Source organism: Acinonyx jubatus, chromosome E1 (assembly GCF_027475565.1).
Source record: "Acinonyx jubatus isolate Ajub_Pintada_27869175 chromosome E1, VMU_Ajub_asm_v1.0, whole genome shotgun sequence".
Taxonomy (NCBI): Eukaryota; Metazoa; Chordata; class Mammalia; order Carnivora; family Felidae; genus Acinonyx; species Acinonyx jubatus.
In genome coordinates, this window is record NC_069397.1 from 8,888,696 (window position 1) to 8,901,006 (window position 12,311).

The 12,311-nt window shown below is 47.7% G+C and overlaps 1 protein-coding gene across 4 annotated transcripts in view; it reads right to left on the reverse strand.

The window, feature by feature from the left end:
* Window positions 1-318: 318 nt before the first annotated feature.
* TRIM16 (tripartite motif containing 16) overlaps window positions 319-12,311 on the reverse strand; it is a 43,724-nt gene continuing 31,731 nt past the window's right edge. For all 4 annotated transcript variants that reach the window (XM_027047235.2, XM_027047236.2, XM_053212398.1 and 1 more), the window contains 3 exons: window positions 9,539-9,704; window positions 8,973-9,068; window positions 319-6,377 (listed from right to left, as the gene is read on the reverse strand). In XM_027047235.2, the coding sequence (XP_026903036.1) occupies window positions 5,794-6,377; window positions 8,973-9,068; window positions 9,539-9,704 (846 nt within the window). In that variant the 3' untranslated portion in view covers window positions 319-5,793. The remainder of the gene's footprint in view (window positions 6,378-8,972; window positions 9,069-9,538; window positions 9,705-12,311) is intronic.

Sequence of the window (12,311 nt, forward strand, 5' to 3'; positions counted from 1 at the left end):
GCTACATGCCCCTGGGCAATTCACATGACCTGCTCCCCTTCTGTTAAATGATCATACTTCTACCTAGCTCACAGGTGAGTGTCAGGGTCAAATGAATGTATTACTTGAAGGGCACTTTATGATGTATGAAGAGCTATACAAGTATTGTTATGATCAGAGAAAGTGGGAAAGCTGCCACCTTTTATCACCAACGCCCCCCCCCCCATCATGTGATGTTACAAGGTTAAAAGAGAAAAGTCTTTGTTCCTGAGAAGTCAGTGAATTTCCACGTTGCCTGTTTGCCCTTTGACTTTGAAAAAAAAGCAGGTAGAAAACAAGGACATTGACTAGACATGTTTTATTATCCCGAAGGGGGAGAACCCAGACAGCACAGAAAGTTCTAAACTTAGCCGAAATAGCTGAATTCCTAAGGAGATAGGGTTCGCCTGGGGCGGCCAAAAATGTCTTCCTGCTTGTACTAAAATGAGTAGGCACTCGCTATTGGTATTTGGAGAACAGAGCAGGTGAGGGAGAAGAGATGGATGTAAACCAGTGGTCCTCAAACATACATATGCTTCAGAATCCCCTACAGGTCTTAATAAAGCAGATTGCTAGGCCCGGCCCCCAGAGTATCTGAATTCTAAATCCAGGCTGGGAGCCTGAGAATTTGCATTTCCAGTAAGTTCCCAGATGGTACCGATGCTGCTGGTGGGGAAACCATACTTTAAGAATTCAAAATCTGTGGGGTGCCTGGGTGGCTCAGTCGGTTAAGCGTCGGACTTCAGCTCAGGTCATGATCTCACCGTTCGTGAGTTCGAGCCCCGCGTCGGGCTCTGTGCTGACAGCTCAGAGCCTGGGGTCTGCTTCGGATTCTGTGTCTCCTTCTCTCTCTGCCCCTCCCCCACTTGTGTTCTGTCTGTCTCTCAAAAATAAATAAATGTAAAATAAAAAAATTTTAAAAAAAAGAATTCAAAATCTGTGAACATAACTTTGTTTTAAAAGTAAACACAGGGTCTCCTGCCAGGCTCAGTCAGTGGAACACGTGACTCTTGATCTCGCGGTCTGTGAGTTCGAGCCCCGCGTGGGGCTCTGTGCTGACAGCTCAGAGCCTGGAGCCTACTTTGGATTTTGTGTCCCCCTCTCTCTCTGCCCCTGCCCTGCTCATGCTCTGTCTCTCACTGTCTCAGAAATGAATAAACATTAAAAAATAATAATAAATAAATAAATTTTTTAAAAGGGTAAAAGTAAAAACAAATCCTCAATTCTTTCCAAAGTTATTACTGTGTGTCCTTGACCAAGTTACATGGCCTCTCTGAGCCACCCGTGTTTTCCTCTTCATTCCATAAAATAGGGGAAATATCATCTATCTCACAGGGCTGCAAAGATTAAATAAGAAATGGTATTCAAATATAGTACTTGAGGGGAGTCTGGGTGGCTCAGTCAGTTAGGTGTCTGGCTCTTGATAATGGCTCAGGTCATGATCTCACGGTCCGTGAGTTCAAGCCCCATGTCGGGCTCTGTGCTGACAGCCCAGAGCCTGGAGCCCGCTTCGGATTCTGTGTCTCCCTCTCTCTCTGCCCCTCCCTGCTTGCTCTCTGTCTCTCTCTCAAAAATAATAAACATTAAAAAAAAATTTTTTTTTAAATATCACTGCCTAAATACTAGAGCATGCTGTGGGAAAAATAAAATTTAACTTCAAAATCAAGCTTGAAACTGACTGAATGAAAGATGGGGCAAAACACAGAGAGGAGGGCCTTGAAGGTATGGCTGGAATGGGAGAAAGGATGACAAGGGTTTTTATGGAAACTTCTGGAAAGCGCATTATAATTTAAAGAGGACGAGAACACGGAGTTGCTATAACTCAAAGCACCTGAGATAGGTTAAGGGGTTCACTACAGTCTGACTGTAGCAGCTTTAGTAGGGTCTTTTGAAAATTATTTTTTTATAAACACTTTTTTCCCCAAGGAAACAGAGTCACAACATTAATTAACTTAGGGGGAAAGATTTTTAACCTCAAATGCCCGATCACTGCTATGCTGACCCTGAGTCCTTGTTGGATTACCTGTCTGCCCTCTTCTTTTCCAGAACCTGGTGGCCTCCCTTCAGGGAGACCGTGGATTTTCTCAGCAAGACCACAGACAAACCAGAAATAAAGACTAAGCATGTCCCAGCACAGACTGGCCGGCCGGTCATTCTACCTGAGCCATACACGGTGTCCCCTGCATGTGGATATCAGCTAACACGATATGGTGACCCTCCTGCCCCACCACCACCGTGACGCATCGTGGGTGTGGAGGGAGGGGAGTCCTGCTCAAATTGGATGGACCTAGGAGAAGCAGGAAATGTGCAGGCTACTATTTCTTCCACTTCTGTCTTTGGCTAATGGGGCTGGAGTGGTGACCCCCGAAATGGGGACAGTTGGTTGTAGAGACGGGGAGCAATCCGATAGATGGTCAGTCAACAACACAATTCAAAACTCAAGATGGCCTGAGAAAACATCACATTAGAAGCAGTACATCAGGCAAGGAAATGAGGGAGGAAATACTGCCTCGTCTCTTATTGTCTTGAATCGTGGATTACTGTTCAGCTCTTCAGATTCACTTTTCACTTCAATTTTTTTTAAGTTTATTTCTTTATTTTGTGAGAGACAGAGACAGGGCGAGTAGGGAGGGGGCAGACAGAGAGGGAGACAGAAAGGGAGACAGAGCTGTCAGTGCAGAGCCTGACGTGGGGCTCAAACTCACAAAACCGTGAGATCATGACCTGAGCTGAAACCAAGAGTTGGAGGCTTAACCAGGTGCCCGTTCACTTCAATGTTAAATCAACTTCTGTGATCCAAAGGTACAGCTGGTTATCTTCTGGGTCGCTATATCTTAGTGCCCAGCCCAGCAGCTTGCATGTTATAAATACATAACATATATTTCAACATATATGTTGAATCAATTTGATTTGAGGATGGTCATTCCAAAAACATGCTGAACATGTTAAAGAAAGAAGGGTTCCACGAATGGGCCCAAATTTGTATCATCATTTCATCATGGATCTTGGGAGGATGTGGGAATTGACTCAGATTCCATAACATTCCTGGAAAAGAATGCCACGGGCACTTGAACCTCAAAAAGTTGAGACAAGAATAAATTACGTAGAGGCTAAAATTGCATTCTGACCCTACGCTCACAAAAATGGTTTAGTAATGGAACAAAACAATCACGCACCAAAAGGAGCTCCTGATGAGTTCAGATTGTGTTTCCAAGTGCGTCTACACAATGGAAGAGGAAATAAATGTAGGTAAACACGGAAGAGTGCCCCACACTCACACGGCTTTGGGGAAATGACGGAATATAAAATAGGCCCTGTTTTTGTTTTTGTTTTTTTTAATTTGTTTGTTTTAGGCAATTTCAGTTTGGGGACCAAGAGTAAGAAAAAAGATATACCCATCAGTTGAGGCAATGACAGAAAGAAAGTAGGTATTTCTAACACTCAGTTTTGCTTTGATCTTTTTTTTGGGGGGGGGGGTGGGGAGCAGAGGAAGGGCAGAAGGAGAAGGAAAGAGAGAATACTTAAGCAGTTTCTACACCCAGCGAGGAGCCAGAAGCAGGGCTTGATCTCACAACCCTGAGATCATGACCTGAGCCAAAATCAAGAGTCAGATGCTCAACTGACGGGAGCCACTCAGATGCCCCTGTTTTGATCTTTCATATCAAGAAGGGAGGTGTTGACACTGAAACTGAACGGACAAAAAGAGCTGGCTGGGAAATAAAGTTCGAGTCACAAAGGGTTCCTTTATAAGAGCTCAAGCATTCTGACTTAAACAAATTACATCTCATGACCCTGACCCAGTTTACCGATGTGACCAAAAGCCAGGCGGTAACCTTCAAGACATTAAGAAAAGTGTAGAGGATGGGGACACGTAAAAGTGTCTTAATTTCTAAGGAGAAAAATAAGGTGGATTCTGGAAACAACACACTCATCCACTTGGATGTGAACTCACGGCAGAATCCTAAAGTGGTTTAATGAAGGAGTCGGTGAGCATTTAGAAAATAAAGCAGCCAATACCAACAAACCTCAGTGGTTCGGTAAAAACTGGCCGGGCTGATCTCGTTTTCTCTTTCGAGAGCATTGTGAGGCAGGTGAGCAAGGAAATGCGGACATGTCTTGATTTTTGCCATTGGGAAAGTCCTTCCGGGTGTCTGGTGGACAAAGGACTAAAAGTGGGCTTTATAAGTTGGCTACAGCTGTATACAGTTCTCCCAAAACATAACTTATTGAATAACTACCCCCAAAAGGTATTGACCAGGGGCTGAGAGATTCCGTATTTTAGCCTTACCCTAATCAATATGGATCCACAAGATTAAGACTTCAGAAGAAAAGTTCACCAATTCCATGGGTGACACCAGGCTCGGAAGGAGTGCCAGCCTATGGGACGCAGAGTCGTGAATCAAAGGTATCTCTGGAAGCAGCAATGATGCAACAATATTTTAAATTCAAATAAAAAATGAACTCAATAAATTCCAATTTTACAAAATTTCATCGAAAATTCTAATCCTCCACTGTATAGACCCTTGGATACAAACATAGGACAGGGTCTCTGGAAACAAGTCAAGGGACCATCAGACTGTCAAAGAGGACGATAACTTGCCTTGACACAGGTCACAGGAAAAGACCCAGAAGTTATGAAGGGAAAGTGGGAAACGTAGGGTGAAAACAAACTTCCTTGGGGGACGTGCGTGAGAACTGCCTTCATACAGTTGAAGGTCTGTCCTCTGAATGAGAAATCAGACAAGTCCACATAGTCAAGGGGAGACCCCTCCTCGGAGGTCACAGGGACTAGGACTTGGACTCTATTAAAACATTTCTTCTGGGAGCACCTGGGTGGCTCAGTCGGTTAAGCGTCTGACTTGGGCTCAGGTTATGATCTCGAAGTTCATGAGTTCAAGCCCTGCCCCGCATCGGGCTCTGTGCTGATGGCTCGGAGCCTGGAGCTGCTTCGGATTCTGTGTCTCCCTCTCTCTCTCTGCCCCTCCCCCACTCGCACTCTATCTCTCTCTCTCAAAAATAAATAAACATTTAAAAAAAATTTTTAAAGACATTTCTTCTAATCTTCACTATCCAAAACTACGATGAGCTGCTGTGTGAGGTAGTGAGGTCACTGCCACTACGCAGCTGAGTGGCCCAGCCAGACGGAGTGGATGCTAAGACACTGAAGGTTCGAGACACTCGGTGTCCACGCCTGGAGTTCATCATGTGGCTTATTCCCTTACCCACGATACCCATGATCTAATGAGGAGGGCAGCGTGGGGGACTGGTTAAAATCTCAGCACCGACCTGCCCAGGTTCGAGTCCCGGCTCTGCCACTTGCTCACCATGTGATCACAATGACTTTGAGCAAGTTAACTGACCAGCACCCCCCCACCCCCGCCCGAACCACAGTTTCCCCATCTGCAAAAGAGGAGGATATGAGCTGCTGTGAAGGTTAAGTGAGTTCATAATGGCCTCACGGCACCCAGACGTGCAACACAGAGCTTGCGATCTATTCTGATTACTCTGCAATCTTTTGGGATCACTCTGAAGGTTCCCGGCTACTGAATCTAGGCACCTGAGCAGACAGGAGACTATCACTAGAAGGTGAGAAAGAGGAGGCAGGTGCTTAGGGATTACTGCAAACAGAGAGAACAGCACAGCAGGGAGCAGGAGGGAGAAGCCAGAGACCTTTCTCCTCTGGTGGAGATTTCCATCCCCGGGGCCACCCTTAAGACGCAAGCTGCTGTCCCGTCTTTTGTGGTCAGTAAGAGTCTGAGGGACGGAGGCTGGAGTCTAGGGAGCAGCCTGCACTGAAGCTGGCATTGGCTTCTCGGGCTCCTCTCCCAGATCCATGATCCGGATGGAGTTTTCCTTCTTGGAAAGCCAGAAGGCAGGGTAGACCGGCTCCGAAAACTTGCACTCAAACTTGTGAACCAGAGTCATGGCGTCAGACTCCACGCCGTAGAAGGACAGGATCCCTCCCGGAAAGTCGACGTAGATCCCCAGCCTCCGGAAAGGTCTGGCTTTGAGCGGGGTCTCCGTGTCACTGTGCCAGGCTGTGAACTCCTTCCCATTCCAGTGGAGGCTCCAGGAAAAGTCATTCCCAGAAATGCAACCGTTGCGCTCATCCCCCTTCCGGTCGATGCCTCTGCAGGTGAGGCCAACATAGGTGCCCGCCCCGGAGGTCTCTACCTCAAAATAGTACCTGTGCAGGTACAGGCTCTGCTGCGACAGCACCTGCCGCCAGTGCACAAACCTGCTGGGGAGGTCCGGGTAGGGATGCTCCCAGGGCGTGGTGTTGGTGACCTTGCGATTGTCCTCCTGCAGCCGGAGGTACCTGTGTGCCGTGTCCGGGTCAAACGAGATGTCACATGCATCTGAGGAGGTACAGAAGGGCAGGAACTGACGGCGGATTCGGACGGAACACTTCAAACCCAGCCAGCCTCCCAAGCATGAGAAAACACCTCTCTCTGCCTCTCTGTTTACTGGGGCGACTGTCCAGCCCCCCACCACCCCCCACCCCCGGGAAAGAGGTGGGTGAAAACCAAAACAGAAAGAACTCAAATCACTCCACTTCCTTCCTTTCTGAAGTTCAAATCGCCGGGCATTTGTTGTATTATTTGCTGAGCTGAATCAAGACACAAAATCCACGGATTCATTCACTCTCTCGCCCATTCATTCATTCATTCATTCATCCAACAAATATGTATCGAAGGCCAGACACTCTTCTTCTCGGTGTGGGCCAGGGCTGGTGGAAATACGCACTCACCCACCCACACGCGATTCTTTCGTTATGTATTTATTTATTTATTTATTTTTAGATGTGCATTTATTTATTTTGAGAGAGAGAGAGAGAGAGCGAGCAGGGGAGGGGCAGAGAGTGAGGGAGACAGAAGCCCAACCAGGCCCTGTGCTGTCAGCACAGAGCCTGACATGGGGTTCGAGCCCACGAACCGTGAGATCATGACCTGGGCCAAAATCAAGCGTCAGATGCTTAACCCACTGAGCCACCCAGGTGCCCCTTTTCATTTTTTTTTTTTTAATTGACCAATATTTAGCCTGGTGATTGCTCAAACATTCCCTCAAACACATCCTCTCGCCAACCCCGGAGAATAAAGATAATAATGGCACCTCCAGGCACCCAGTTGCTCAAGTCACGCTCAAGTTATTTTTGAAATGTCTCTGCCCCCATCCTCACCCCCCATCTGGCTCCTCCCTCCTCTCCACCTGCCCCCACCCACAGGCAGCATCAAGCCCTGTAGATCCCACTTCTGTCCAGCCCGCTGCTTCACCCCCGATCTAGTCCAGAACGGGCTCTTTGCTGGCCCCTCGGCCGTGACCCCCTTCCGGCCCTTCTCCACAACAGAGACACAGGGTATGTTTCAGGGTACAGGCTAAGGGAAATCAGGTCACCCCAGCTTAAAGACCTTTGATGGGGCTCTCTGCCCACAGAATAAAGCAGTGACCCCCTCACCCCCGCCTGCACAGCCACGCATGACTGGCCCTGGCCCGTGTCTCCAGCCGCATCTCCTGCCCTCTGCCCCTTGACTGCCACACTCCAGCCACCCTGACCTCAGAAGCACGCAACACTGAGCCCTTTAGCACAGACCATTTCCATCTGTGACATGATCATCACCGACCCTGAGCCTAGGTCATTCCTACCGATCCTTTCAAATGGTAGCTAACGGTGCATGTCCTCAAAGAGGCCCTCTGTGACCATAATCTGGGGCAGATGACTCCCCATCACTTTCTCTCGGAGCACTCTGGCCGTTTAAACTTCATGGTGCTCAACAAAATGTGTATAATCCATTTATTTGTGTGTTCGTTTCGTGCCTGTCTTCCTTCCAGTCTATAAACACCACATGTCACATGGGACTCTATCTTGGGCTCTTATATTTTCCAAGTGAATTAGCATATTCAAGTCTATTTAAATTCCAGGGACGCCTGGGTGGTTCAGTCGGTTAAGCACCCGACTCCTGATTTCCACTCAGATCATGATCTCATGGTTTCTGGGCATGGAGCCCCATGTCGGGCTCTGCGCTGACCGCTTGCACCCTGCTTGGGATTCTCTTGCTCTCTCTCTCTCTCTCTCTCTACCTCTCTTTCTCTGCCCTTCCCCTGCTTGCACTAGCTCTGGTTCTCTATCTCTCTCTCAAAAATAAATAAATAAACTTTTTTTTTTTTTTTTAAAAAGGGAGTCCTTTGGTAACTAACCAGGATCTTCAAAAGTGCCAAGGTCATGAAAGACAAAGAAAAACTAAGGGACTGGACCCAGACTGGGAGAGACTAAGGAGGCATGGAAACATTTGTGATCCTGGATCAGACTATGGGCCAGAAAAAGGACACTGGTTGGAGCACTTGGTGAAACACTTGAATAAATTCTGTAGATGAGCTTATAGCAGTGTGCCAATGTCCGCTTCCTGGTTTCGGTCAACGCGCTGTAATTATACAAAGCGTTAACGTTTAGAGAAGCTGGATGAAAGGTCGACAGGAATTCTTTGTCCTATTTTTGCAACGTTTTTGTAAATTTGAAATTGCCTCAAACGTGAAAAGTAAAAAAATAACTTTTTCATTAAATTGTTTATATGTCCCATTTAGGGATACACCTGGGGTTGCGAGAACCTGAAACTTAATGAGAGATGGTGCTCTTGGGGCGCCTGGGGGGCTCCGTCGGCCAAGCGTCTGACTTCGGCTCAGGTCACGACCTCATGGGTTCATGGGTTCGAGCCCCGCGTCGGGCTCTGTGCCGACAGCTCAGAGCCTGGCGCCTGCTTCGGATGCTGTGTCTCCCTCGCTCTCTGCCCCTACCCCCCTTGTGTGTGTGCTCTCTCTCTCTCTCTCTCTCAAAAATAAACATTAAAAAATTCTTTAAAAATTTTTAGAAGAACAAAAGAGAAAGATGGGGTTCGTGCTTCACCAGAGCATTACGCTGACGTCGATGAGAGGGGAAGAGGAAGCTGTTCACAACTTACACTGGAGGAACTGGTGCCGGGTGCTGGGCTCAGGTTTTGAGGTCCAGTACTTGCGCTGGACCACGGCAGACACTTGAGTTCTGATATCATATTCCTCTAGAAAAATCAGAGGGTTATGAATGCACACCTGTCCAGGTGGTCAGGAGAACCTAAGAAGCAGGACTTCCCAGCCACTCTTCCCCGGGCTCCCTGGGGGAAGGACTGGACTCCAGTCATGTCAGAGAGAGCTCTGCCCAATGGGCCACATTTCTCTCATGGGTGAAGCATAATACGCTGGAGAAAGATCCCAGACTGGCTTGGATTCCACTTAAAAGTACAGGCATTCACAACCTCAAAAACGCAAGCCAACTACACGATGTAACTAACTCGACGTCTCTGGGCCTCAATCGCAAAATAAAATCATCAAAGTAAGCGTCCATTAGTGGCGTGGCCCGGCCAAAGGACGGCTTTGAAAATGAGAGATTCCCCCTGATTTCCCCCGCTCTCCCCTGGCTGTCCCTCACCTTCCCCACCAACCACTCTGAGAAACACTCATACCACAGCCCACGGCCCGGACAGCTTCTCACCTTCCTTGCAGAAATCCTGGAGCTGGACCTTGTAGTTCTGTAGCAACTGGATTAAGTGAACAGTGGAGTCTGTGATGACCTTGCGGATGCCCGAGAGCTTATCCTTGAGTCCTATGTAAACACTCGGGAAGGCACCGTCCTCAGTGTTCTTAAACTTGCAGTACTCCTGCAGGTGAAGAAAACATAGCAGAACGTGCCTTGATCTCTGCATTTCTTAAACTGCTCTCATTACACCACTGGCTGCATCTTTAAAATGGGTTGATGGTAAGGTGCCCTTCAGAGAGCAAGTCTATGTAACATATCTAGCTCAGGACCTAACAACACAGAAGGTGTTTCTTTTTTAAACCGGGGAAGTGGGCTTTTAAAAATCAAGAGACACCGGGGCGCCTGGCTGGCTCTCTTGGTGGAGCATGAGACTCTTGGTCTCGGGGTTGTAGGTTTAGAGCCCTATGCGGGGTGTGGAGGTTACTTAAAAATAAAACTTTCAGGGGCGCCTGGGTGGCTCAGTCGATTAAGTGTCCGACTTCGGCTCAGGTCGTGATCTCGCGGTCTGTGAGTTCGAGCCCCGCGTCGGGCTCTGTGCTGACAGCTCAGAGCCTGGAGCCTGCTTCACATTCTGTGTCTCCCTCTCTCTCTGACCCTCCCTCCATTCATGTTCTGTCTCTCTCTGTCTCAAAAATAAATAAACGTTAAAAAATTTTTTTTGTTTTAATAAAACCTTTAAAAAAAAAGAATAGGGGCGCCTGGGGGGCTCAGTCAGTTAAGCATCTGACTTCAGCTCAGGTCGTGATCTCACAGTTCATGAGTTTGAGCCCCGCATCGGGCTCTGTGCTGACAGCCTGCAGCCTGCTTGGGATTCTGTGTCTCCCTCTCTCTGCCCCTCCCCTGCTTGTGCTCTCTCTCTCTCTCAAAATAAATAACTTAAAAACAATTTTTTTTTTACAAGTTACACATTTTAACACTGTATGTGGAGTTTAGCACCATACATGAGAAACGTGCTATTTTAAATCAGTGGGGGCAAAAATGGGTTATTCAACACATGCTGTCGTTTCAAACGGGTCGCAATTTGGAGAAGAAGAAGTTGCCTTTCTACATAAGTAACTTACACGCAAATATATTTCATGCATCTTAAAGTTTTTAAGTTAAAGTCCTACAAGGAGGAAAGAAAAAAGAAAAATTATGTCCTCTCTGGGGAAACTCGTGACGTGAGAAGCCAAACATTCATGCCTATTTTCTTTGTTTTGATATTGGAAAGCAAAGGAACTGACAAAGACATTCTGTTAGTATTTTTGTCTTTCTCTCCCTGCTTTTCTTTCTCATTAAAGGTTTAACTATGGTTGTCTTTGGGTGGTGGGAGCCTGGGTGATTGTTTCCTTTCATATTTTCCAAGAGTTTTTTTTTTTCCACAACAAACATTTATATATTTGTCGTAACTAGAGGGGAATTTCTTTCAAAAGTGCAATCAGTGGGGCACCTGGGTGGCTCAGTCAGTTGAGCATCCGACTTCGGCTCAGGTTATGATCTCGCGGTCCGTGAGTTCGAGCCCCGCATCCGGCTCTGTGCTGACAGCTCAGAGCCTGGAACCTGCTTCGGATTCTGTCTCTCTCTCTGTCCCTCCCCTTCTTATGCTCTCTCTCTCTCTCAAAAATAAATAAACATTAAAAAATTTTAAAGAAAAATTATTTGGGGGCCCCTGGCTGGCTCTGTGGGTAGACCATTTGACTCTTGATCTCGGGGTGGTGAGTTCGAGCCCCACATTGGCCATAGCGTTTACCGAAGAAAAATAAATCAAAACAAATTTGTTTTCAGTTATTTTTAGAGATATTAGACTAGAAGGAGCCTCAAAAGTTATTGACTCTGAGCTGATTATCTGGTCAATGAGGAATTTGAGACCCAGAAAAGTTAACTGACTTGGTTATACACTGCCCGGCTATCTAGTGACAGATCTGAGAGGATGGAATTTACACCCAGTCCCTGCAAGATGACATGTCCTCAGGTCTGGCCCTAATGGCATGTGGCTTAGCGAATACTGCGTGGCCCGTGATGAAAGTCTCGTCTCCTCTGCCTGCCCGGCTTTCCTCAATCAACCAGCACATGCAGCCCCTCTCTGAAAGGCAAGAGGTTCCCCAGCCTCACCCCTGCCGGGCATACTGATACCAGCTCATTCCTCTCTCATCTGAAATTCTCCACGGGTGGTGTTGGTGACTTCACGTAGAAGAACAAAGTTCTCTCGCAGTCAGATGCCTGCCGGGCCCCGTGAGCCTTGTTTCCATCACTATGTGCCCAGCAGCCCACGCCCCCTCCTTGTGAAAGCACCTAATTCCCCACATCAGTGGTGCTTTCTTTTTTATTTTTTTCATTTTTTTTTTAATGTTTATTTATTTCTGAGACAGAGAGAGAGAGAGACAGAGCATGAGCGGGGGAGGGGTAGAGAGCGAGGGAGACACAGAATCAGAGGCAGGCTTCAGGCTCCGAGCTGTCGGCACAGAGCCCGACGCGGGGCCTGAACCCACGAACCGTGAGATCGTGACCTGAGCCCAAGTCGGTCGCTCAACCGACTGAGCCACCCAGGCGCCCCGGTGGTGCTTTCTCAAACCTCCTGCCTGAGCACAGGCTGTTCTGTCTCTTTGGACATGACTTCTCTTCCATGACCCAGTTCCAGTCTCCCACTCTGGGGAGTCTTCCTTTCCGCTCCTGTATTCCTGTTCTCTGCTAACGCCTACTTCTCTCCGGTCCCACAGCGCCCCGTGCACCCCATTCATCGAAGAGCAGT